General features: G+C 39.9%; 1 protein-coding gene across 1 annotated transcript in view; it reads right to left on the bottom strand.

Annotated features, from left to right (window-relative positions):
• Positions 1-27,219, bottom strand: part of CUBN (cubilin) — a 1,111,275-nt gene that overhangs the window by 370,051 nt on the left and 714,005 nt on the right. Inside the window, exons 46-48 of the mRNA XM_069211549.1 lie at positions 26,083-26,292; positions 22,554-22,694; positions 12,924-13,105 (exon numbers count right to left, since the gene is read on the bottom strand). Of these exons, the coding sequence (XP_069067650.1) occupies positions 12,924-13,105; positions 22,554-22,694; positions 26,083-26,292 (533 nt within the window). The remainder of the gene's footprint in view (positions 1-12,923; positions 13,106-22,553; positions 22,695-26,082; positions 26,293-27,219) is intronic.

Below are 27,219 nucleotides of genomic sequence, written 5' to 3'. Positions count from 1 at the left end.
CCTACATATCTGTTCTGACTCCGCCACTGACTTCTATGTTGGCATTTTCTTTGAGCCTTGCTCGTAACCTTTGCTTTGATTGGGATCCAGATAAAAAACTTTCAGATCCATGTACTGCAGCCCCACCTATAGTAGTTGTACTGAGGTCAGTATGTTAGGTCAAGTGATATTGTTATCCTTATGCAGTGTGCCAGCCGATGGTGTGGTGCAGCAGATTTAAGGATGGCCAGTTCCCTTACCCACCCAACTTCATCCTCGCTCCACCCACAGGAGCCAAAAGGCAAGATGCCAGAATTCTGGTCACCTTCGCCTTATTCCCTAGTACATCGATATTTGAGTTCTTTAGTGGAACACTGACTATATGGTCAAACAAGTGAAGAAAAGGTTCACTAAAGAATTATCATGTGAATCCACTATTTTACTAATGTGCATAAAACGTAGGCTCCACAACTCTGGCAATCTATTTGAGTTGCCCAGTCAAGTGTACCATGAATGCGTCTTATAATTACCAAACACGTTATCATCAGGGCCATAATGAGATGCCTTGTAATCAAAATGCATGCAGGATGAATATGATCATCATAGCAATATTCACAGAATACCGTCATGCATGCTTTGCCTTATTTGCCTATATCCTGCCTGCCTGCCATTTGATAATTGCAATTGAAAGCTACTTAGTTTATGTGGCATCAAAAACGCTGTTGTCTTTGAAATATTATAGGTCAAAGGATGGAATGGAATGATGCTTTATATATGTGTTTTATATGCGTCTCAAACTTTTAAGAGAGACAAATGGACCAAATCGTCTGATGAATTTGGTCAGTTCCATAATCTTTTGAAAGGTTTCACCAAAAATGTTAAAAGAAATTGTTGTGTTTATAATTAAATGTGTTCCACTGTTGCTATGCACGGTGTGGAACACTCAGGGAAGAACAACGGTGGAAAGCGGCTGGAGAGGACGCATTTTACAGAGGCTCCAGACAATAAAGCTATTAAATTACAAATTGTTGTTGGATTTAATCACAACAATTTGGCGATGAGCATCTGGAGTGAAGAATATATGCGTGTTGTGGATTTCAGAGACTGTGGCAGATATTTGCAGTCTGTTCCACTCAACTACTGTGTGAATCGTTGAAGCGGCAGGAAAGCTTAGCGCAGTGAGTGTGAATTCTACAGGGAAAATATCTTCAAAGGAAATCTTCGTTTTCTTTTTTTTTTTTTTAGAGAGAGAATAGAAAGGGTATTTAACGTTGCGGGGATCCTCGTGCCGATTTCGCTGCTAACAACTCAAATACGCACATTCTGACAACTCTAATACGTGTGAGAATTGTCAGGAAATCATTGCGCGCTGTACTTAAACTTCTACCAACTTCAGAAACAAACGTTGCTGGTTTATCTCACTTTAATGTAATAAGCCCAAATTTCCAGTGAAATCGACATGACACATTGTTCGGTGGCCATCTTTGTTTGTTGGATCAACCTTCATTGAATACAATGGAAACCTTGGCGTTTTAGCTACGTGGATGCACATATAATAACATTTGCACAACTATCATGTTTCACTACGGAGCACTGGCACTATTGTTCTTCAAAATATTTTAGAGTAATTATCAAGTAATGGCAACACAGACTTTCAGCATATGTCCACCACATGCATTTTGGCCAACAGGTACTGAGCCAACTATTAAATGGATGAAGTGGAAGGAGTATTTTATGAATTACATTGCTGCTGTGCATGATTCTGGCAACATGTCACCTGAACAAAAAAATTAATTTTACTAAATTCCTTAGGTCCTTATGGGTTAAGGGTGTATAACTAAATGTTAAAGGCTCCAGTAGTTGAAGATTTGAATGTCTTTGAGGCGGCATTGAAAGATCTTGACACTTATTTTACACCAAAGGTTTGTATGGGCATTACTAGGTAAAACAAATTCCAGCAAAATGAGAATGAAACGGTGGATAGTTATGTAGTTGAACATAAAAAATTAGCTATTGATTGCAAGTTTGGGGCATAAGAAAATGAATTAATTAGGGCCCAATTAGTTATGCATGTTCGTAGCCAGAGTATTCAAGAACATTTATAGGTAAATGGCGATCATCACTTGAGGATGTTATGAATATTGTGCGTAAAGCAGAGATGTCAGGCAGATATGCCAATGAGTTATTGCCAAAGGATAAAGAAACTGAGGTTGTTTGTAAAATAAACTCCTAATCTACAAATAAGACTTTCAATGTCCAATTAAAGTTTTCTTCTCAAGAAAAAAATAGATGTTGTAGGTGTGGTAGTAAGGATCACTTAGCGTACAGCAAGACTTGTACAGCTGTCCAAAGGAAATGTAGTAATCGCAGTTTAATGGGTCATTTTGCGAAGGTTTGCAGGAAAAAAAACACAATAACGTGAAATGTGTATTTGAAGACTCTGAACAGGAGGATGCAGAGGTTGGCGAGTGTGATGTGAATGATAATATTGTGGGCTCTTCAAAGAATTTGGTTCTGAGTAATAATGAGAAGCATAAAAAAATAAGAGTGTCAAATAGGCATTGGTGGGGTCAAATTGAAAATGTTTGCAGATTCAGGTTCGCCATATACCTTTGTAAATGAAGAGGTATGGAGAGATAAATTTGTAAGGAAAATTGGTGGGGAATTATGTGAATCAGCAATACAGCCCCCAGGGTACAGTGGAGAGAAAATTGACATGTTGGGTTATAGATGGTTAACTTTTAGATTTAAAAATAGGTCTACACAGGGTAAGTTGTACATAAGTAAGAAAGGACCACCAATAGTTGGCTGGATTGATCAAGGTAAATTGCACATTGTTCTTGATCCCAACAGTGATGAACAAATGAAATTTGTGGATGAGGAGTTAGATTTTGCTAAGGAAATGTTGTGCAAATTTCCTTCTGTTTTTAACACGACTTTGGGTAATCTGAAGGGTTTTGAACACTGTTTAATTTTGAAAACTAATACGGTTCCGAAGGTACACAAGGTTAGGAACATTCCTATTATTATTAGAGATCAAGTTTCAAAGGAGCTGGAGAAATTGGTAGCCTTAGGATTGATACAATGAATTGAAGCTTCAGAATGGATTTCTCCATTGGTGGTTGCCAGGCGCAGTAATGGTAAGATTCGACTATGTGTTGATTTGCGCCATTTGAACAATAATATTGTTACTGATCATTCCCCCCCCCCCCAAGGATTAATGAAATGGTTCTCTCTCTAAAGGATGCAAAAATATTTTCCACTATAGATGTATCCACTGTGTATCATCAGATTTCTTTGACCCCCTGACTCCAAAAGCACACAGCGTTTATTACACCTTTCAGGTGTTTCCAATTTAACAGGATGCCTTTTAGGCTAGCATCTGCTGCTGCAGTTTTTCAAAGACTTATGTTTCAGTTATTTGGAAATAAAACTGGAAAAAAGTTTTTCCAGGATGACATTCTATTCTATGGAGGGAACAAATTAGAACATGATTCAAGATTGAAGGAGGTGATGAACATATTAGAGAAAAGTGGATTAATAGTGGAACTCTCAAAATGCAAATTTACTAGGTACAGTGTCACTTATTTGGGTCATGGCATTGGAGCTCAAGGAGTCAGACCAAAGGCATCTCTTGTGAACGCTATCAAAGAAGCTCCATTGCCAAGTTCTAAAGATGATGTCAGATCCTTTTTAGGATTAGTTGAATACAGTGCTAAATGTATTCCATGGTTTGCTCTCTATTTAAGGCAGCTGTTGAAAAACAAAGTAAAATTTGAATGGCCTAAGGAGTGCCAGGAAGAATTCACCCGCATCACTTCAGAAATTGATAAAGTTTAAGCCTTGCAATTATTTGAGCCAAACTTGCATAACTGTATCACATCGGATGCCAGCAGTAAAGGATTGGGTGCACTACTAAGCCAGAAGGATAAGGATGGAATGGAATTTATAATATCTTTTGCTTGTAGAGCTTTATCTCCAACTGAGGAAAAGTATCTCATAATTGAGAGAGAAGCGTTGACATGTGCTTGGGCTTTGGATCATTTCAGAGCTTTTGTTTGGGGAAAACCAGTGGCAATTTTTTGTGATCATAAGCCACTAGTGAAATTGTTGACAACGTAGGGTACAGTGAATGCTTCAGCAAGGATTGCCAAATTGTCAATAAGAATGCAGGATTACATACATAAACTGGTATATTTACCTGGCAAAGACAATCCAATGTCAGACTTCCTATCTAAAATGCCTACCAAGTTGAAAGAGTGTGTGGATGAAAGTTGGAATAATTTTCATGTAGCTTTTGTACATGCTGATGGTAGTCATACTGTGTGCAGGGAAGAGTGGATGTCTGAATATGATAAGGATGTAGTACTAACTGAAGTTAAGAATTTCTTGTAAAGAAATTAGCCTGATAAAAGTAAATTGCAAGAAGAGGATAAGCCTTTTTGGGAAGTGAGATTGCAGTTGTCTGTGGAGAATGGTACAATTTTCAGGGGTGAGCAGATTGTTCCTCCTAAAAGCTTAAGGAAAATAATTGTGAAGCTATGCCATGAAGGACATTTTGGTATTGTAAAACCAAAAGGTGTGGTAAGGAGTTTATTTTGTGGCCAGATGTGGATGTTGAAGTTGAAAGGTTTGTGAGAAATTGTCCCAAGTATTCCAGTGCTGACAAAACATTACAAACATTCAGACCACCAATGAGTGAATATTTTTTGCAGAAACAACTGTGGGAATTTGTAGCAATTGACTTTGTAGGACTGATTGGTGAAGAACAAAAATACGTAATAGTTTGTTTACAAGATGGCCTGTTTTAGAAATCGTGGAGAAAGCAGACTCTTAATGTGTTTTGGAATTCTTAGAGAAGGTTGTTGTGTCTGAAGGTTTACCTAAGGTGGTGTTAAGTGACAATGGGGTCCAATCCTTGTCCAAGGCATCGAAAGAATACTTCAAAAGGATTGGTGTGCAACATAAAACTACTTCCCTTTATAATCCTAGTTGTAACGGCATGGTGGAAAGATTCAACAGGGTGATTAAGGGAGTTATTCAGTCAGTCTTTGTTAGTGGTATGGATTGAGAAGAAGAGTTACACAAGGCAGTATGGGCATACAGAGTGATGAAGACTAAGGTAACAGAGTTGTCACCACTTGTAATAGGCGGGACAGTCTAAATTGGTTGCATCAACTCAATATTGTACAGTGGTTTTTGGAATCAGTTCAGAATAGTATGAAAGAAAAACATGCTGATATGAAAAAAACTTTATGATGAGCAGCATGGGACTAAATCAGTTGACATTGTAGTGAGGAATTGGATTTGTGTTAAGAAACCAGGTAAGGTGATAAAAGGACAGTCAATTTTATGAACCAGAGGAAGTAATAGATGTATTTAATAACGCAGTCCGAGTGAGCATTGGAAAAGTATGGAATCTCAAGAGTGGGGACAAGGTGTGTAGGGAAGCTAGGAGACATAACCCTTCAACGCAGGATTTTAAATAGTTGGAAGAGGAGTTAAATGATACTATAAGTAAGGAAGGGTTATCTTAAGGAGAATGACAAGAATGAGAATAGTGTTGAAGTGAACATGGATGTGGAATGTCGTGAAGTGAATGAGGATGTTGATGGTGGTGAGGGGGAAGAAGTGTTGGTAGAAGTGAGATTAAGGAAACCGCCCAGTGGCTTAAAGATTTTGTGTGTGGAGAGAAGGTTTTCTTGGGTTAATTATAAGTATGATTTATTTGTGGTTTTACACAAGCTGATATATGATCATTAGAGTTTTACTCATATCTAGAAAATATTATAAGTATTGGTGGTCTTAAGTACTAGAATTAATTTTCAATGCTTTTGTTCATATTTCATTTTATTTTATTTTATTTTATTATGTGTTGTATTTCAAAAGGAAGGGGGATCTGTTATTTTTTTATCATTAAATGTGTTCCACAGTTGCTATGCATGGTGTGGAACACTCAGGGAAGAACAACGGTGGAAAGCGGCTGGAGAGGACACGTTTTCCACAGGCTCCAGACAATAATGCTAATCAATCACAAATTGTTGTTGGATTTAATCACAACAGAAATGTTGCTGTATTGGTGAAACATCACCGTACCTTAGATACCTCGATAAACTTATTAGTGATGAACAAATGCACACTCTTTTTATGACGTCTTACACTGACACTTTCAGTTATTGAAAGAGCAGACTAGAGTGCTGCAGACCATGGGGAACTAGGTTAAAGAGGTAACATATGTTGTATGTGATAAAAGGTATAGGGAAGTGTGCTATATACTATTGTCTGGGTTCTACCAATATTTGCCATCATTGTGAATGCAATTGTATGTAACGCAATAAAGATTGTTTAAATAACTCTGTCTCGAGTCTTAGAAGACATTTCGCTATTCTAGCAGACATTTGTGGATATATGCCTAGTAGTAATGATAGGGGTGAGTGTCAAGAAGAGTTATAGGAGAATACTGACCAGATATTATTTGATGTGTCTGTTTCACTAGTGGAAAATGTGTTAAAGACTTGTCGCAGCTACATAGCTGCTGCCACTGCACACTTCAGTGTGAACAGCCACATACACTTTTGGCACATATGTGTAAGATATAGCCATGACAGCAGATGTTTGCAAAGATTTATGTTATTCACTCTACTGAAGAATAATCACGGAAATCCCCTGATTTGACCTGAGCCTGGAAATTCTAGTATGCATGCTCTGTTATCCAAATATTCCACCTCATCTTTTATTTTGGATGAACTCTTATTGTGTGTTTATTTTTAGGTCTGGTGTTAGCCAAGACCTTTTAATTTTACTAAAGTAGTTAAAGGGTCTTTCTAGCAGTCCTCTTCATCCATTGGTCTAGTACTGTGTTATTCATATTTCTTTCTGTCCATTACTGCATAGAGCATGGGGCAATGGGCCAACCCAATTGGTATTATGCACTATTGTGAGGAGCACTTTCACACACAGTGTCAGGGACTAGTATGGTAATGTGTGCTTTTTGAGACTAAAAAAGTGTTTTGCTTTTAGTCATTCTTTTCATGGGCGAGGGCTTGGTATCTAATCCAACCATAAGTGTTCATGAAAACCCATGTAAAATCAACATGGTTTTCAAAACTGAAAGGCCTGGCAACCAATGTGTGACCTATTGGCTTTGCCATTGCTTGTTAAATTTGGAGACAATCATGTTATGATATCAGTTTTTATTCCATTTTATCTGCATCCCATGGTACTCATTGTTTTCTGTTTGTTTTGGTATGTATTTCTTGTTTGCATGTATCAAGTCTTTATTTCTTTAGTGTAAACAATTGTGGTGGGTTTGTAACATCAGAATGTGTCCTAAGCCAATTCATCCACACTAGCATGGTCTGAAAGTTTCAGAATTACAACATGCATTATTGAAGTGTACTTTTCCCATGGTGTGCTTTTTGTGACTAAAAAAGTGTTTTGCTTTTAGCCATTCTTTTCATGGGCAAAGGCTTGGTATCTAATCCAACCATAAGCGTTCATGAAAACCCATGTAAAATCAACATGCATTTCAAAACTGAAAGGCCTGGCAACCAATATGTGACCTATTGGTGTTGCCATTGCTCGTTAAATTTGGAGACAGTTGTGTTATGATATCAGTTTTTATTCCCATATTATCAGCCTCCCATCGTACTCATTGTTTTCTGTTTGTTTTGGTATGTATTGCTTGTTTGCATGTATCAAGTCTTTATTTCTTTATTGTAAACAATTGTGGTGGGTTTGTAACATCAGAATGTGTCCTATGCCAAGTCATCCACACTAGCATGGTCTGAAAGTTTCAGAATGACAACATGCATTACTGAAGTGTACTTTTCCCACAGTGTGTTTTTTGTTCTCTCTGAGCCTTTTCCTATTTATGTATTTGTTTCAGACCTGGCACCCTCGCAAGCTTGTCAAACCAAACCGCCGTCATTGGGAATGTTCTCACTGACTTGGATCTATGCAACACATACTATAAGGTGTGGAGCAGCTCATTTATTTATTTGCGCGACTAATACTTTTATTGTTCCTTATCCTGTCTAAGCTTACTTTCCGAAAACAATGAGAGCAAAAGTGAAAGAAAAGTTTTAACTTGTCAGTTTATCATCTTGGAGAACTAATTACTTGTTTGTGTTCTTTTGCTGAAAGGCATGGGGGGGATGTACTGTCAAATCTCTAACCTTTAATTATGTACCTAAGCCCTCTTACCATGCATGTGTTCATGGCCTACACTTAAACCGTCTCTGTGTAGTCTTGTGGGTATTTATAAGACTCCTGTGGCCGGATCACAAACATTTTCACTGGTGCTATTATGGTTGTGCTTGCTCTAAACACTATTTATAACTGCATTCTGAAAGCAGGTTTCTGGAGGTGGTAATGTGCAACAAGAAGGTTTGCAGTGTGGCATTTTGTTGTGCTGTTGATGTGTTCTATTGTTTTTTATTTTGCTACTCCATTTTGGACTGCAAAAATGTAATGTGACTTTATATTATTGCATTTTTCTTTTTTGGGTTGCATTCTATTTTGACACTTTTATTGTGATGTGCCATGTTACATGTTAATTGTTGTGTTATGTTGCTCTGTGTATGTTACTGTGTTATGCTTAGTTGTTACTTTAGATATGTCAATAAACTCTCCTATGTAGCCAACTCAGCTCACCACATGCCTTAAAAGTTTCATTCCATTCCATTTACCACTTTCTATGATGGTAAAATCACACTTCTCCAGTTCTTCAACGACTGAAGACACCAGTCAGCCAAGAATGTGCTAACTTTATGTGACAAGGCCCTAAAAGGCTATCCATTTCTTCCCCTCTACCATGTCTGGCATGCGCGGCAACTGATTACAAGTAATAGTTTTACCAGATCAAAATCTTTACTAATTACCTCATCACATCTGGCAATTAGTGTTCTGTATGAAGGATTTGGACGCCAGTTTCGTTAAGTCTGTGTACTTTTTATCCTGTTTTGTAATTTTGATCTTTGACTTTGGAGACAATATTATTCTACTTATGGGCTCATTCGCCTTCAGTTAAATGCCCTTAATGGGTTGCACTCAGTTCTTTGTGTAACTGTGCTGCTATTGCCACCTCACTAAAGAATATTTTTGGGTCCAGAGGAACTGACTATAAAAAGTTGTGTACCAACTAATGAATGGTGAGAAACCTAAAACAAAAAAAAACAAGTGTACGAAATGGGGTTATTGGTTGAGAGGGGCAGGAGCCCTTCTCAAGCAATAACCACAATCCTTTTCAGGGTGAACCACAAAAGCAACTAAAGTAACTTGTGATTAACCCTCTAGGAGCCCGGCACAAAAGCAGTAAGGCTTAATTTAGAGGCAGTGAGTAAACTATTAACATAAATAGTAATGAAGTGAAAACACATCACAGGAAAAATTCCAAACCAACTAAAAAAATAGAGTAATACATATAATTATATTAAAACAACAAAAATCCAATCAGTAGAACCAGAGATATTCAATGTTAAAGTTTTAGAGAAAAATTGTGACTAAAAGCACAATGTTACACGCAGTGTCATCTAGTCACGCTAGACTGGGGCAAAGTCAAAAGTTCAGACCGACTACAGTGGAGTGGGGCAGGGTACAGGGACCAGCTTAGCCATGATGAAAAGTTACCTTCTCAAGTCCAGAGTGACTGAGTGACTCTCTCATATCAGTGGCTGATGTTTCAGTGAAATTAGCTCAATTGTTTATTTTGTTTTAGCTGCTCCCGCTGGTGGGGGATAGTGCATTCCCACGGAGACAGCAAAGCCTGGGTGCTATAAACTGAAGCCTGTGACAAGAAATTAAGACTTCTCTTTGTTTATGGAAAGACTTAAGATGTGAAGGTGGTTGCACATTAACTAAAGGCTTTTGTATGTGTCCTCTGGAGGATGTGTTTTTCGGGCACAGCTACACAGCCTGCAGAGATAGATGGATGGCTGCTGAACAGAGAACCACCATGAACACCCTTGTCATTAAACTGAGCATAAATTTCAAACTTTGCACTGACAATGCTATCAAAGTAAATCCTGAGGTATTATTGATTCTATTTCTTGAAGGCAATATGAAAGTTGCCAACTAAGAGGTCTACACATACTAACCAGTCCCCTGGCCCAATGTTTCTAAAAAATTATCAAGAATGACCTTGTGAAGTATACTATGAGAAATTGGTTTAGGTCTTTCAAGTTTAATACAATATTTTTCTGCTGCACTTGTGTGAGGCAATGAATTACCTGTGTGGATAGTCCAAGACTACTTACTTGACCTGGAGTAAAAATAACAACCAGCCATGTTGTTACATACAAACTGAGCCACTAACAGACATAAATGGAGCGTTCTCTAAGCCTAATCTGAGAACACTAGAGAGCAGTTTCTTTGGCAATTTTCTAGTTGTTTCTGGAGAAAGAAACTAAAAAATCTATACTTTGTTAGTACAATTGTGTACATTGTAGCAGGAGGGTATACAAATGAAAACTGCCTCAGGAATACAGTTTTATTTTGCTAACATTTTCTTGTAGTTTTTCAATATCTCTGTCTTCCTCATTCATGATGTTGGAAGGAGGGGGTACTGGGCATATTCTTTTGCTTTGTGCTGCTGCAAGTGTAAAAGACTCTGCAGTGTATTTCCCCATTATCATAAAAGGCTCATCATTTTTGTGAAATATTTTTTCATCCAAGGTTTTCAATACTCCAGGCTCAGAATAGTAATAATCTCCATTGCCTAAAGTGGGTTTTACAGTATTGATGCAGTAACACTACCTTATTGGCCTGTGGCAGCAAACATATATTGAAAGGAACAGGCACAGAACATGTACTGGGTTTTACGTGACTTAATGCAACTGTTTTTTCTGAGGCTAAATTTATTTATCTTCAGGCTCAGTGCCGGCTTAGACATTCTTCCAACTAAACAAGTGGGCCTGGAGTATAGAATATGCCTTGTTGAGTTATCTCTAGCCATGCTGTGATTTGTTTGAGTAGGACATGAAGAAAAGAGGCAGATAATACTGACTTTCTGACCACTGTAATTTTAGTCTTTTAGGGTGTCTGAAGCACAAAATCTTCATTGGCTGGCAGGGGTAAATTTACTGAGTTTTTTTTTATAACAATAGGCACTAACGCAGTTTTGCGTTAAAAAGTTTAGCACCGGCTTGCGCCATTCCTGAGCGCCAGCTGGGCGCCATAATTATGGAATGGTGCAAGCCGGTGAAAAGGGTGGGCTAGCGTTAAAAAAAAATTGTTAGTCGGGTGGAGGTGGCGGTATGGGAGAAGGGAGTTTTGCACCAAAGAATGACCTTCGGTTGGTTAGAGGCAAGAAAAATTGCCTCTATCCAGCCTAGCGATAGCCAGCACAGGGGACCAATGTCCCCTGGGCATGGCCATGCACCCTGTGCCGTGCAGGGGACCCCAAGTTGGGCCCCCTATGGCACTTTCATAAAAAAAAAAAAACTTACCTATACTTACCCTACTTACCTGGGATGAGGTCCCCCATCCTCCGGTGTCCCTCTGGTGTGGGTGGGGTGTTCCTGGGGTTTGTGGAGGGCACCTGTGGACCAATTTCCATGGTGTTTAATCATGGAAATTGGTCTACAGGTCCCCTAACGCCTGGTCTGGCCCAGGCGTTAAATAATGGTGCAAAGCAAGCCCCTCCTGCCTCATTTTAGCACAGGTGGGTAAATATGGGGCTATATGGTTAGCACCATTTTTTAGATGGGAACGCCTACCTTGCATCTCATTGACTCAAGGTATGTTCACGCATTTAAAAAATGGTGAAAACTCCAATATTTTGACGTTAGATGGATCTAATGTCAAAATATAAATATGGAGTTAGTTTTGCTCTGAATTTATGTTAAAAAAATGACGCAAATTCTTCACAAATGGGGTATAAATGTGCCCCATAATCTTCTACAGAAAAATAAATAATTATTTTGTGGTGTTCAGAAAAACTTCTTAGACAGAAATGAAAAAAGCTGATGTAGCTCAAACTGCTGTGGCAAGTAAAAATCCAAGATTTTAATGATGTCAGTTTTTGGCTAGTTTGAGGTTCACCTTCATGTACCAGGTAAGATGGAGGTCCTACTGCACTGCTGCTGGTCTAGCTCCTCTTTTTTGTACGTGAATTACCAAAATATTGTGGAAAAAATATCGTAATGCAAGAATATTGTGTCAAACGAATTGCCAACTCAAAAATATCATGGGACACTTTGGGCCTGAAAGCAGGTCGCCAGACCTGTGGTGAAGTGGCGATCTCCCCACCGGCCCTATTGCAACTTTCCCACTGGGCTGATGGGTGGGAGAGGTGCAACAGCATTGTTGCCATCTCATAACTGAGCCGGCGGCAATGCTGCCGCATGCAGGGGGCTCTAGCAGCCTTGAAATGCATTTCGAGGGTGCTGGGAAGGGGGCCTGTGCACTGACCATGCTGTGGGCAGGGGTAATGGAGGGCCCCTCGTGGGCCCCTGCACTTGTTCTCCCCCAGCCTTTTCATAGAGGAGGAACTGCCATGAAAATGCAGGTGGAGAACAAGGTTGTAATGAGCAGGCTGTTAGGCTTCATAAATACTTGACTATTCTTACGATCACCACTGTTCTACACAAATGCTTGAGTTAAAAAACATAAAAGCTAAATAAAATGTCAGAAAGATACAATACATTTTCCAGAACTAATCCACCCAGTTCATTCAGCTTCTGAAGATCTAAAAAGATAGGAGGAAAGTAACAAGGTAAGACCACATGGATGAATAGAAACTTGCAAGAGTGAGATAAAGACATATAATAGTGGTACAAGGAAGAGGAATGTGGCAGAATCATACATAAGCTGCCTTGGTATTTTGCAACAGCGACAGTGGGTAGCACCACGGCTAGGTTTGTAGGTCATAAAAATTATCTTCAGGTGCTTGCACTTATTTTTTTTTTTTTTTTTTTTCACAAATTAAGCACTGAGTTACTTACCTCCACATAATCATGGTTACAGCTCTGTTCATCCTGAATTCTCATATCATTAATCGTTAATGTGACTCTCCGCCCCACCGGAACGGTAACCCTCCATTCACATACACGGTTGTGGGGGTAAAGGTTAGGGTAGTTTGGAGAGCTGATTGTCCCTGTTTCTCCATTTAAATCACCACCACACTCTGCAAACAGTCAAACATTAGGAAATATCACTACATGATGACAATAAATCAGCCTTGTTTTTAAAGGTACACACACTTGCAATGTCTGTTGAAATAAATCACACTTATCTCTGCACAGGCATGAGCACTATATAACTTCTGTACCACATTATCACATGTCAATGTTCTAGGCACATCTCAGAATAAAAAAATCATACAAGTATGATAACTCAGAAATAAACACATAGCACCGGCAAGCCAAACTGCCAGTAAGCATTTCCCATAAGTCAGTTTTTAACTGCCGCTCATCGCTGAAGGAACACATATGTGCTCCTTCCCAGGGACTTTCCCCTAGATGTATGCTTTTCACCATTCCTTACCTTTTTTCTGTTGAGACCCTTTACAAATAATTCATAAATTCTCTAAATAATTTGTAAAAATTTCAATGACAGCTCTGATTATGAGTCGGATGGAGGGGAACAGTCATACTGTTATGCCTGATTGAAAATGGCTGGTGTTCAGCACCAGCCATACTACACTTGATCTGGTTATACTATCAGAAAAATCTGGGTGTCTAAAGTCATATGCAAATTTGACTTCAAGGACAGCCTGACCCTGGCCCTAGGTCCTTGTCTAACCCTTTCATAAGGTACAGGGAGCAAGGCACGCTCCTCCCTACCAACGTACACCCTGTCAAGCTTGCTGACACTCTCAGCTGTGTCCCTGCATTGACCCACCTTCACTGCAGTTAACTAGGCGGTAAATGAAAGCATCAATTACCATGGAATTGGGAATTTTGTGTGCAATTTGACCAGGAAAAAACAGGTCTGCATGGTTATTCCCCATTCCATGGGGCGTAACTCATATTTGGTACTAGAAGGTTGCCTGGCAGTTTTCTACATAGTACCAGTGATTAGAGGTGCAGCGTTTACACCACAAAAGTATGTTGCACCTAGTAATCAGTGCGTATTTGCTTTATTTGCTTTATTTGCTTTGCATCAGTGTATGGCTCATAAGGAAACATATCTGTGTAATGTTCAAATTATTCATCCTATTTCAAGTGGCCCTTACCTTTATCCTACCTCTTCGCTTCTGATGGAGTGAGTCTTAATCCGAGAGGGTTGCCCCCTAGGTCCTGGACCATTGGCTGGTGTTAGTGGTGTTAGAGTGTAGTCCCCTTGTCACCAAGGAAGTGTGATGTAGAAACCTTTTGCCAACCTTTTGCACTGAGAACTGATGGGGAGCGTGGTCGATGTCGAATCCACAGTCGTCAATATTTAATTGTTGGATGGGCTCAATTAATTGGCTTACCCACTGTATTTGACCGGTGATACATTGCAGTTAGCCTTAAGTTTTGATGATGACAAAGTCTAGCGTGAGCAGATACTGTTTTTCATGTTCTCATTTTTTGCTACTTCTAAGTGCTTCACACATTTTCTTAAGTTAAGCTTGTCTGCTCTGTGTCTTAGCTTCCAGGGGCAGAGCTCAGGTTTAAATTACTGAAAACTTTACTGGACATAACAAAAGAAGTGACATTATTACTTGTGGTGGACTACCATCCACTGATGCTAATAATCCATTTTCTCACACATTGCCATGCAGAGGCCTCAAACCTCTTTCACCTTCCCACACTCAAGCAATATGGGCCTAGTTAGAGATGCAAATTATTGCTTCCCTTACCTACTGAACTTGGACCTCGAACTTCAGAAAAGTTTGATGGGGGTGGACACATACCAAATCACATGAAAAATCAGGTAATTGGCGTCTGGTCAAATAAATTTACCCCAGATTGGTTGGCATTATCGTTGAAATGAGAGAGTATGATCCCCAGTATACAATGAGAATATGTTTGCTGGCCACATCATCGGATGCTCAAAGAGTTACTTTATAGGAGTAAAAGACTGATAGGTAAGTGAATGTGGATGGAATTGTAAGACAAGGTATAACATTGACCTCTTCTACAGTTCGCACAGAGAAAGCAGACACAATGAGGAGAAATACTATACTGTTGACTGCGCCTATCAAGCATGAATAATCAAATCACAAGGTCATTACAATTTTGTATATTATGTAACATGAAATGCACTTCTTTTGTAATCACAATATAATATTCATTATACTGTATTATTAAACAAGTATAACAAGAATATTATAAACAAAATAACTTGTAAGCATCTTATTTGAAAGCCATCAACAACCTCAACAGCTGGATCATCACCCTGGCTTCCCTCAATTGCAACCCAGTGGCAAGAACACAGCTACAGGCTAGCTGGTAGTCAGAGGAAATCTGGCTGATGAAACTTCAATGCACCATAGATAAAGACATCCTCAAATCTGCCTCAAGACACTACCACCAGCAGAGATGGAACAGCAAGTGAGAGCTCTTGCACATCGCATTGATGCTGGCACTAACAGCAGCAAGAAAATCTTCGCTATCATCAAAGATTTCACTGTGCATCCTGCCACCTCCAGCAACATCACCCCCTTATAAGACCTTTGAAACAACCTCTTGAAGTTCTTCTGTAACAGAATTACCTCTGTATATGGCAACTTTGCCTCTCAAACAGACTTCGTCACTGTTGCAACTCAACATTCTATCATGGCTGCCTATGATGACCTAGATTCTGACCTACTAGCTCTATGGTATGAAGAACTGACAACGAGTTCAAGGAGACTTATGGACATTTTAATTACTAATGCAGAAAGGAAAGTGAATAAGTTACAAGCTGAAATCAAGGAGCTAGAAAAAGAGATTGAAGACTTGAATTTAAAGGATGCAACGGATAGAAATTATAAAATTCTAGAGGAGGTCTTACTTAGATTCCAAGAAGACATTACACAGAGACTAGATATCCTATTGTTTCGCATATTATGGACTGTAACTCACAAACGATGCAGAAATGTTTTGAATTTTTTGGATTGTAACATATTTCCAGGGACCCTAGGGGAGGTAATAGAGAATTAGCCCTGCGAAAAAGAGAAGCATTATGGATTATGAAACTCAGAACTGTTGAGTGTGGCCTCAACTCTGATAGAGACCTAGAATTTTTCTTAGGGAAATAAATTTATGACTTAGAAAATGTGTTCATATAATTTATATAATACACTGTTCATTGCAATGATTATAATAATTGAGTATCTCAAAACAAATTTGGTATGAACTATAAATATGTTCTCGGATTGCCAAATCGGTGATTAGATAAGAAAAACCTTAACTATGTGCAAGACTTTGATTGATTGACTCAAAACTGGTATTTGACCAATGATATTTTTAATGTTGGCTGATATAAAATTGGATTTTTCTTATGGTTATAATTTCATGTCTGTAATAATCTGTCTATGTAACATGTTGAACACACTGTTTTCTGTAACGATTATAATAACCAAAATTCTCCAACAAAGTAATAAAATTTGGAACATGAATACATCCTTAGGTTGCTAAATTGAGTAATAAGTTAGAACAATCAATGATTAATTATTTGACTGATTTGAATCCTGGCTTGATCATTATTTAGATTAAATTCATAATTGCTGTTGGACCATTAATACTCTTAATTTCGGCTCATGGTAAGGGTGATGTGATCTGCGATATTTGTTAAAAGGAAATAATCATCTAAGATGTCGTATTCCTGGTTGGCTTTAATTTGGTTTGATTCAATAGGACACGTGTTGATTTTTACCGAGGAGCTGTTGTTTACAATCGTGATTACTAATATCTGTTTATTAGCTATATTGTAGTTTCTATAACTGCCTGAAATTAGTATTGAAATTGAGCAAAGTGTAAGCGGTTTGCCCGGTAGAACATGTGCATAAAATGGTATAAATTTGAACATTACGGACATTACCGGCAGTCCGTTGTTTATTCTGACGTTCAAGATTCAACCCGGAAGTGTATTTAACTTCCGGGTTCAGAAGACGCGCGGTGCGTACTCGCAACTCGGCGCCGGATTTAACTGTGGTTGCTGTTTTGGAATCGTATCGGTTGTTCCAAGGTAAATTTATGTTGCGCTTTTATACACTTGATAGGTTGTTGACTTGAGAGTAATGTTAAAAGTATATCTTTTTCTAGGCAGATCTGTTCGGTGATTTAATTGATACATTGGTTTTACTCGACACGCTGATGTCCTGCGCCATTGACTACTGATTTTATTTATTCACGTGCACTAGTCAGGTGAGCGACTAAGTTAGGACAGATCAATTTTAGTAACTACTGGTACCTTGGATGACAACTAATGGTTATTTATTTTACATTTAGAATAACACTGGAGTATTCCATGTTTAAGCTGTGATGGATTTCTTTTTTTGATTGGAGGACTCAATGTAGGTATTATATATCCTTTGTGCTATTATTTTACCAAGGATTGGAGTATAAGAGGTTGTTATTTCACTGGGATTTGTTTATTCTCGTTTTTGTAATAGAATCATATTGATAAAGACGAGTGGTGAGTTACCTCATGTATTTTTAAGACAGATGAAACTAAATCTGTCTTTTGTGTTTAAATCATGGCACCAGTAGTATTGGTTAATTGGGTCATTCGAGTGGATTCATTTAGTGAATGGCATGCTACACAGAGGTGAAATTTAGATACTAATGGATTTGCACTTTTTACACAGAGGTGTTTATTGGGTATTTTATATCACGGTGAAAGATAATGCATGACGTCAGTAAAAATTCTCCCTTTTTTAGGGATACTTCATAGTTGTTTTGTGGTTGGGAATGCCCCGTTGACATACATTTTTTGCCTTCTTTTCACTTGTCTCATCTATCCTTTTGGAATATAAGGTGGTCCTTCTTGATTATACTAGACTATGTAAATATCTTTTTATTTGGGACCTTTTATGACGCTTTTTTCAATCTCAAGTTGGAGCATTTTGGTTTCATGTATCAATATATATTTAAAAATCTTTTCAGCCCTGAAGAAGTCGTTGGGGATATAAGGAAACATTGTCCCGTGACGAAACACGTGTTGGCTGATTTGAATCATGGCTTGATCACATATACAATATGGACAAACTACAATAAATTGATTGTTACAATTTGGCCTGACTTTTGTAAAAATATAACGATGTATGATACTATGTACAACATTTAATGATGGGATTTGGTAGATGAATTACAAGGAATTGAGTGTTTGATTTATAAAAAGTTATAATACGTATCTGTTATTTACAGAAACTAAATTGTTTACAGATTGTCATAAGAGGTACCGCACTTTTCATGAGTGGCTGAAGAATGAACCCTGACCTCGTGGCCTGCTGTAACCACCTCCGACACCGCTGCTCCCCATGAAGAACTTTCACCTGTGTTGTTTCACAATACAATGCATGCCTTTACCATGCTTGCATTTACCATTCAGATGACTTTACCATCATCCCTTTAATGTGCATAGTAAGTACAAGGTAAGTCAAACATCTATCTATCTACCTAGCTGTTTTTTAATTTAATATTAATTCTATTTTTTCATTTTTGGGGGGAATCCTCGAACCTCCTCCCCTTTTTAATTTACTCTAACCTTCCTATACCATTACCCACTCCTAAAACCTAAAATGCCACTAAAACCCTATACCACTACCCACTTGTTAGAAATGGGGTCTCTAGTTGGCAGACATACACCCTTGTCCAAGAAGGGAGCACAATCCTAGTCAGGGTAAGTCACACACAATCCAAATTATCCTGTGCCCACCCTCTGGTAGCTTGGCACTGAGTAGGCAGGCTTAACTTAGAAGGCAATGTGTAAAGTATTTGTGCAATAAATCATTCAGTAACACAGTGAAAACACCACACAGGTTTAGAAAAACAGATAATATTTATCTGAATAAAATAGGGTAAAAACGACAAAGATCCAATAAGTATAAGTTGAAATATCACTTTTAAAAGGTTAAAAAGAGTCTTGGTCCTTCAAAATAAAACAGTTGTCTCTTTGTTAGACACCATACCTGATACGCGTCAAAAACAACGAAGCACAGTGACTGCAGAGGAGATGAGTGGAAAAATAGGTTGTTGCATTGAATTTTCTGGTGTGACACAGACGATGCGTCATTTCTTTCCACACTGCAAGGGGCTTGTGTCGTTTTTTGGCTTGCAGTCTTGGTTTCTCACTGCGATGTGGGGATATTTTGATGCCCAGAGACGATGCAGGGAAAATCCTTGAAGTGCAGGAAGATGGCACGTGCGCTGTATTGATTCAGTAGGTTTGTGTTTAATTTTTCCGTCTCAAGGCAGGCGCTGCGCCGAATTTCCATTCGGGAAGTCGGGCTGCGCCGTTCCGGTCGGCTGTGCAGCAATTCCTCGGTGGCAAGGCAGGCTTTGCACCATTTTTGGCAGGCTTTGCGTTGATTTTCTATGCACCAGGAATTTCTTTGAAGAGATTAAGTCTTTTTGGCCTGAGACTTCAGAAAACAGGAGGCAAGCTCAATCCAAGCCCTTGGAGAGCACTTCTGGGGAGGGCAGAGTCCTTCTCAGCAAAGTCAGAGGCCAGCAGGGCAGCATGGCAGTAGACCTTCTCAGCAAAGCATTCCAGATGAGTCCTTTGGACAGCTGGGCAGTTCCTCTTCACAGGATGCAGGTGTAGATGCAGAAGTGTCTGAGTTAGTGGGGTCAGAGACCCAGTTTATATACCAAAAAATGCCTTTGAAGTGGGGGAGACTTCAAAGAGTGGTTTTGAAGTGCACAAGTTCCCCTTTAAGTTCAGTCCTGTCTGCCAGGGTCCCAACTGGGGGTTTGGCAGTCTATTGTGATGGCAGGCAACTGGCCTTTGTAATGTAAGGCCCTCCACTCTTCCAGTCCAGGAAGACCCATTCCATGTGCAGATGAATGCAGATGAGTCTGAGTGACCTGTGTTTGTGTTTGTCTGGGTGAAATGCACAAGGGAGCTGTCAACCATACATTGATTGGAGACAGGCTATAAGGCACAAATGGATTTAAGTGCAGAGAAATGCTCATGTTCTGAAAGTGGCATTTCTAAAATAGTAATATAAAATCTAACCTCACTAATATGCAGGATTTCCCATTACCAGCATGGCCATACTAAATATAACCTAATTACCCCTTTCAGATCAGAACGTACCACTCACTAAGTGTATGAGGGCAGTCCTAATGCTAGTCTATGAAAAGACTAGGCGTCACAGTAGTGGAAAATGAATTTAGGAATTTTCCAATACCAGGACATATAAAACACATATGTACATGTCCTGCCTTTTACCTTCATAGCACTATGGGTTACCTGGGGCCCACGTTATGGACGACCTATATGTAGAAAAGGGGGAGTTTAAGTCTTGGCAATTAGTTTTAAATGGCAAGTCAAAGTGGCGTTGAAACTGCCCACACAGGCCTTGTACTGGCAGGCCTGAGACATGGTTAAGGGGGTACTTATGTGGAAGGCACAATCAGTGCTGCAGGCCCACAAGTAGCATTTAGTTTACAGGCCCTGGGCACATGTAGTGCACTTTACTAGAGACTTATAAGTAAATCAAATATGCCAATTGGGGATGAACCAATGTTACCATGCTTAAGGGAGAGAGCATATGCATTTTAGCACTGTTTAGCAGTGGTAAAGTGTGCAGAGTCCTGCAACCAGTAAAAACAATGTCAGAAAAGTGGAGAGAAGCAGGCAAAACGTTTGGGGGTAACCATGCTAAGGCTGTCAGGTTTAACACCACTCTTAAAGCCTAAATGAACCCTTACCACCCCATAACCCTTAAATTACCCTTATCATCATTTACTACCATTTACCAGTACTCACCTCTAATCCCTAAATATACAACTATAGGATGTATACATATCCTTACTATACCAATACTTACTGTGTGTGGTAAAAGCATGAGTGGGAAAGGCTCAAATACTTACCTGCATTGTAAAGGCATGTGGAGTGAGAGCTGCATGCTAAAGGCATTTTGTGGTAAGGACAGACTGTAAAGATTGTGTCCCTCCACTCTGGGGCCCCATCTGACCCTTTCCCCCAAAATGGATTCATCAAAGAATTCCTACCCATCAGCAAAGCACTAACACCCATCCTCAACATCTCCATCGACTCAGCCACATTCCAGACACCTTGACACATACCACTGTCACTCATCTGCTCAAGACGCCATCCTCTAACCAAGGTATACTTTCCAACTACAGGTCCATATCTCCTCTATCACACACAGAAAAGGCCTTAAAGAAACTAATACATGACACATCATCAACCACCTCAGCAACCACCAGCTCCTTGTTGCCACATATTCCAGATTCAGGCCCAACCACAATAGAGAAACAGCACTCATTGCTGCCACTGACGAAATCTGCATGATCCCTAATGGTAGAAACACAGCAGTCCTCATTCTCTTGGACCTCTCTGCAGCTCTATCGCAGCTCCATCGCTCAGCCACTCTGTCTTCAACATACACATGATCCCTCTGGGCAATGTCTTCCGTGCACAAAACATCAAAATCCTCACCAATGCTGATTACACACAGCTCATACTCTTCCTCTTGGACAAGACCTCCAATACAAGTTCAACGCCTGCATGACTGAAGTTGCTAAATGAATAAAATCCAACTTTGTCAGGCTGAACAAAAACAAAACAGAGCACCTCACTATGGGACAGTGCCTTGAGACCCGTGCTCTATAAAAACTGATTAATTGATTGATTGATTGACTCCAAATGGTGGCCGAATGTACTCGGACCAGCACCCATGCAATGAACCTCGGAACCATCATGAACAGCAAACTGGACATGAATACACAAGCCAGTGTCATCACTGCATCTGCATTCCACACCCTGAACGTGCTGAGGAAGAACCTTATGTGGCTTCCAAGCAACACTAAAATACTGTCACTCACGTCCTAGTCACCAACAGGTTGGACTACGGTAACACCCTCAACAGCGAGATCACCAAGTAACTGACCAAAAGTCTACAAACCATACAGATCTCAGAGACAGACTCATCCTCATCCTCCCACACACAAACCACATTGCGTCGCACTTCAGGGAACTCCACTGACTCTTGATACACAAATGCACTCATTTCAGACTCCTCACACAGATATTCAAGACACTACACAACTTAGTCCCCACCAACAAGAACAATCACATCTACTTCCACCAAACGCCCAGACACTTCTGCACCTCAGGACTCCTACTTACACACATCCCATGTATGCACAGAACCAGATCAGGGTGACTGCATTCCATTACATTTCTCCTAAAGTATGGAATAATCTCCCACTCCACAGCAGAGCCTCCCCCTCTCGTTTTTAATTCCACAAAAAGCTAAATACCTGTTTTTTTCAATTAACTATCCTACCATATGCAGGGCTAAGGGCACACATACCTACTCAGCACCAGAATACTCTTGCAGGTGATAATGTACTTCACAAATAAACATAACAAAACATAACAAAATGTAATATAACGTAACATAACATAACATAACACAGCTAGTGATTCAATCATCTGTACTCAGTTTTATGAATAATCAGAGTTACCTTCAGTGCTTGCTTCAAAGCGCAACCTGAACCCGGAAGCACTCACAGATCCGTCACTGACAAACCTGACGTAAGCAAAACTGTCGGAAGTATACACAGGATCTGGTATAATGTTGCTGCAATATTTACCCAAGATATTTCCTATTTAATAAGAAACACATTTAGGTTAACAAAAAACAAGAATGCACAATGTTTAAAAAATATCACTCTTTTCTTACAAAATACATCGGCAGCATGAACTAAATCAGAATGTTAAATAAACATGTGACAGTTGTCGTTTTGTATATGTTGCCCAAATTCGCAAAACCATAAACTCTTGATGTTTTGTTCTGAAACTTATCTTAGAAAATTGTCCACATTTAGGCATATGTATACAGTACCACATTTTCTGTACTTTTGGAGTTGAATTAATTCTGCATGCTTTTATATACTCTCCTGTACTTAGCTCTAATACCCTGGCCTGGTGATCATTACAAACACAATTTTATCATCCGCCAGTATATTGAGGCCACTGTGCCTCACAGACATACGCTAATCTGAAATGGTAAGTAAGGCCCCTCCCACCCTCAACACCTCCTGTTTTAGTCGTGTCTTTCAGGCACCCAGGAGGTCGTGAGAGGCGACCAAGTTACGGCTACAGCATTTATTTATTTTATTTGCAATCTGAATGCAGTTAGTCCCAGGGGCACTGCTGGAATTTTTTTAAAGGGGGAGAAGTTGATACAGGGATTGTGTCTGGAGCTCATGGTTGCGCTTTCAGGACAGGGAAGTGGGTGGGCCGGTCCGGATGCAGCCAGCCCGTATGGGCAGCACAGGGAGGCTAATTAGTTGCAAAAAGCAGCCAGCAGCATTTGGAATTCGCCATGCAGACTATGCTCATATATCTCCATTTGCTGGGATCTGGGGCACAATGTTTAATGGCTGTATTTGACGCAGCTCAGCGTTTCTCTGAGACAGGGTGAGATTTTCACAGGAAGGAGCAGGCGGTATTGGGCTGACATGCACCCTTACACCACCAGAGACGAGGGGCTGGTAAGTGCAAGCACCATCCGGGTTGCTTAATGTCAGGGAAATATTTGGTGCCTAATTTCTGGCATATAGATATGCCAGGCAGCTCATGCCTGTTCGCATGTGGATGACCTAATCTGGGATAGCTGTAATATTGCCTTGTAGCGCAATTAGTTTATGGGCTGCAGGTAGCATGTGATATTATTATGAGCACGTTTGATCTATTTCAGGAAACTTTAGATGGCATATTGATCAACTATGTGTTTGCTCTGATTGACCGCAGAGAGTTGACTAATTACATATTGAAAGAAGAGGGTTTTTAAGGAGTGCTAGCTTTCTGGCACTTGTGTTTTTTCATCCACGGTGTATGGTGTGCTTCAATATTATGGAGATGAAAAAGTGTGTGCAAAAATGGTGGTGGGTTTCCACTTCCTCTGATTCTGGATGAAGCCTGCCTGAGGGTCAGAATCCTAAGAAGTAGAGGGAACAGTCTCCTGCCAGTCCCGGTGTTTTGTCCGAGGCGCAGGTCATTCCGTGATTGAGGTGGCAGTTGCTAAAGCCACAACTGCCAAACCAAAGAAGGAGAAGAAGGTTGGGTCATCCAGGAAAAGGGAAATGGTTAGGACACTTCTGCGGTTTTACCTTCTGAGGGTCCTAATACATCTGCTTATAGGAAGTATATTTCCAGGAAAGACATGGTTCGGAATCTGGACCATGTCAGAGGCCAATTGGGCTTTAAAGGGCCATCCACTCAGCTGAAGGTGGATGGTCTCTTCGCTCAGTATGCCAAGCCTTTGCTTTTGTCTTTGCCACTTCGTAAGAGTTTTAAGAAACTAATCTTTAGGCACTAAAAGAGGTGGGTGGGTGGAGGTGGATCAATCCAATGTTCCCAGGTTCCATCAAAAGATGTACATCCTCACTGAAGGGGAGGGCTTATTTTTACCTCACATTAGGGTGGTTTCCTTCTGGCACCTTTGATTGACAGGACAGCGAATAACCTGGAGGATTGCTGAGGATCATAAGATTGACAGTGCTATCAAGAAATCTTTAGCTGTCAGTTCTGTATTCATGAAGGCGGCTAGGTATGTGGTGTACTTATTGAAGGACTTTGAGTCTCTTTCCACTGCCATCCAGGAGAATGTGGATTGCTCTGATCTTCATGTGCAGATGGAGCAGGAAGAGAAACTGTTGGCTGATGTCTTTTCAGATATTTTCAGGTCTTCAGTGGTGGCTTCTGGGGCTTCCATCTTATCATGAAGGCATTTATGGATTTGGAATTGGCAAACTGATTACCCAGAGAATGCTTCCCTCCTTAGAATACCCTTTTAGGGAAAAAGTTGTTTGGGGTTCAACTACATGCCACCATTAAGAACTCTTTTAAGGACAGGAAGCACACACTTCCTTATAAGGGTTCACTTTTCTAGATCCTATAAGTCCTGCAACAGGTACTTTAGGGAGAATGACTCTAAGTGATATTCTTCCACAAGGAGGAGATTTCAGCCTAAAAATCCTAAAATTCAGGCTTCTGGGCAACATGCTGGATCACACAAGAATTGTTCCTTACAGGCGTTTCTTCTGGATGGGGGATGTTCAGTTGGAGGAAGGTTGCTGGACTTTGGCAGCTTTTGTGTTAGTGTTAGTGTTAGGAACTGGATCGGGCTAGATGCTTGTGGTAGACATGGTTTAACAGGGCCAGGGAGTTAAGATGCAGACGTTGTTGAGGGTTACGGTTCTCAAGTGGTTAGTGACAATAGTCATTAGAGTGTATGCTGTGTTCAGAAATAACGGGAAGCATAAATATGGGTTCAGGAAGTTTGGGAAGTTGCTTGGACAATGGGATTAAGTTCGGTAAAGGGCTGCAAAATGGGTATCATGGTATGGTTTGAAGCGATGCAGTGATATTTATGAGTGCAAGCGGTAAAGAGCACAGGGGGATGCTAGGGGGATACTTGGTGCAGCATGGGGTTTAGAGATACAGGGAAAGGGGTTATTACTGGCAAAGAGTAGTTAAGAAGGTGCACAAGGGTAAGATTCTGACCCTAATTAAGAGAGCTATCAAGAACAGTAGAGAGGGGTCAAGAGATGCAGAGAATGCAGAATACAACAGTGTCACTGGTTGCAGCTGATACAAATAGAAGAAGGCTTAAGGCATGCAGGAAGACTGTGTGTAAGGGTCAAAGGGTGAAGGGTGATAAGAAGTAAAGGGGTAAGTAAGGATGTGCAAGTGATTTAGTATTGAAAGAGGATTAGACGTTCTGGAGGAAATACTTCACCAGGAGTTAGGAAGAGTGGTGGTGCTGAAGTTCTGAAAGGTTTGTGCAAAGTCAAAAGTGTTGGGTTACAGAGTTTTATTAGGTGTTTAAAGAGCTGGAGAAGTCTCAGTGCTGAGCCCTTTCCTCATGATCCCTAACTCTGCCACTCATGATTCCTCACTGCACATTGTCATTCACACCCATCCCACATCTTCAGTTCCCTTGTTTGCCAACAGAGTAGTAACAGAAGGAAAAAAAGCAATACATACCGGAAGCGTTGTATTCACGTATCTCAACATAGTCATTTGCACAGTTTTGGGAGCCCTGCAAGTTCAGAATTTCAAAGCTGATAGAGAGAAAATGCCCTGTGGGTCCATGGAGAAACCATTCACACAGCGAGTTATCTGGATAGTTAACGGTGGGATAACCAGGGCTCTGTATGATCCCATTTTGTCCAGTCAAAGTTCCTCCACATGTAGCTGAAGAGGAAAATGTACCCAATTACCACAAAGTTTGCTTTTTGTTCTTTTTTTATTTGTTTATAAAAAAAAGGCCACAAAATATAAAACACACAACATTGCATTACCGATAAAAATCTACACAACAGCAAATCAACGAGGAAACAGATCCATTAAAACATGTTGAAATTACAAGTTTTAAAGTGTTTTAAAAAAATACAAGTGAGCTCCGAGAATCAAGGCATAATTCAGAAGACCACAGGGTAGAATGTTAGAATGTAATTCATCCAAGTTTACCAGCAGTTTGATCAAATATTTTCATGGAACCTAGTCAGATGCTGGTTAAACAAGGACAAAGGTGAACCTCTTAGAGGCCTCCCCAGTGTAACAAAACGACATATTCAGTATTTATACTTACAACCCCACAACTTGCTGACATTGTCCAATGGTAGAACATGATAAACACAAATCAGCAGCAGGGACACAATTTTTAGGCCATCAAACAAATTATCATTTTGAGACCCCCAGCCACCATCTCTACAGGTACAATATTTACATGAGTCTGCATGATTCATTTTTGCACTAGTTCAAATGATACCTCTTAAACTGGAGTTAATTGTAAACAATGGTTTTGACATCTGAAAATATTTTGGACTGTTATTTATCAAAGCAAAAGACTGTAAGTTGTGTCTCTGAATATAAATTGAGTTTATGCATTCAGAAAGGGTGAATTAATCTAAACAATGGGGTCAATTCATCAAGGCATTGATAAGTACAGTATATGAAGTAACACTACTATAGTTTACAAAACGTCTGACCATATTTCAGCAGACACCGTCACTCTCTGGGATCTCCTCAGGTGATTTTTGACCATGTGGGGTTTCAGCTCGGAGAGCAAAGGAAAGAAATTAACAAGAGTTAACTTCATCTCCCCCTGCACTGCACGAT

The sequence above is a fragment of the Pleurodeles waltl genome, chromosome 10 (assembly GCF_031143425.1).
Source record: "Pleurodeles waltl isolate 20211129_DDA chromosome 10, aPleWal1.hap1.20221129, whole genome shotgun sequence".
Taxonomy (NCBI): domain Eukaryota; kingdom Metazoa; phylum Chordata; class Amphibia; order Caudata; family Salamandridae; genus Pleurodeles; species Pleurodeles waltl.
Note: the sequence above shows the minus strand (reverse complement) of the source record. Positions and strands in the feature narration are given on the sequence as shown.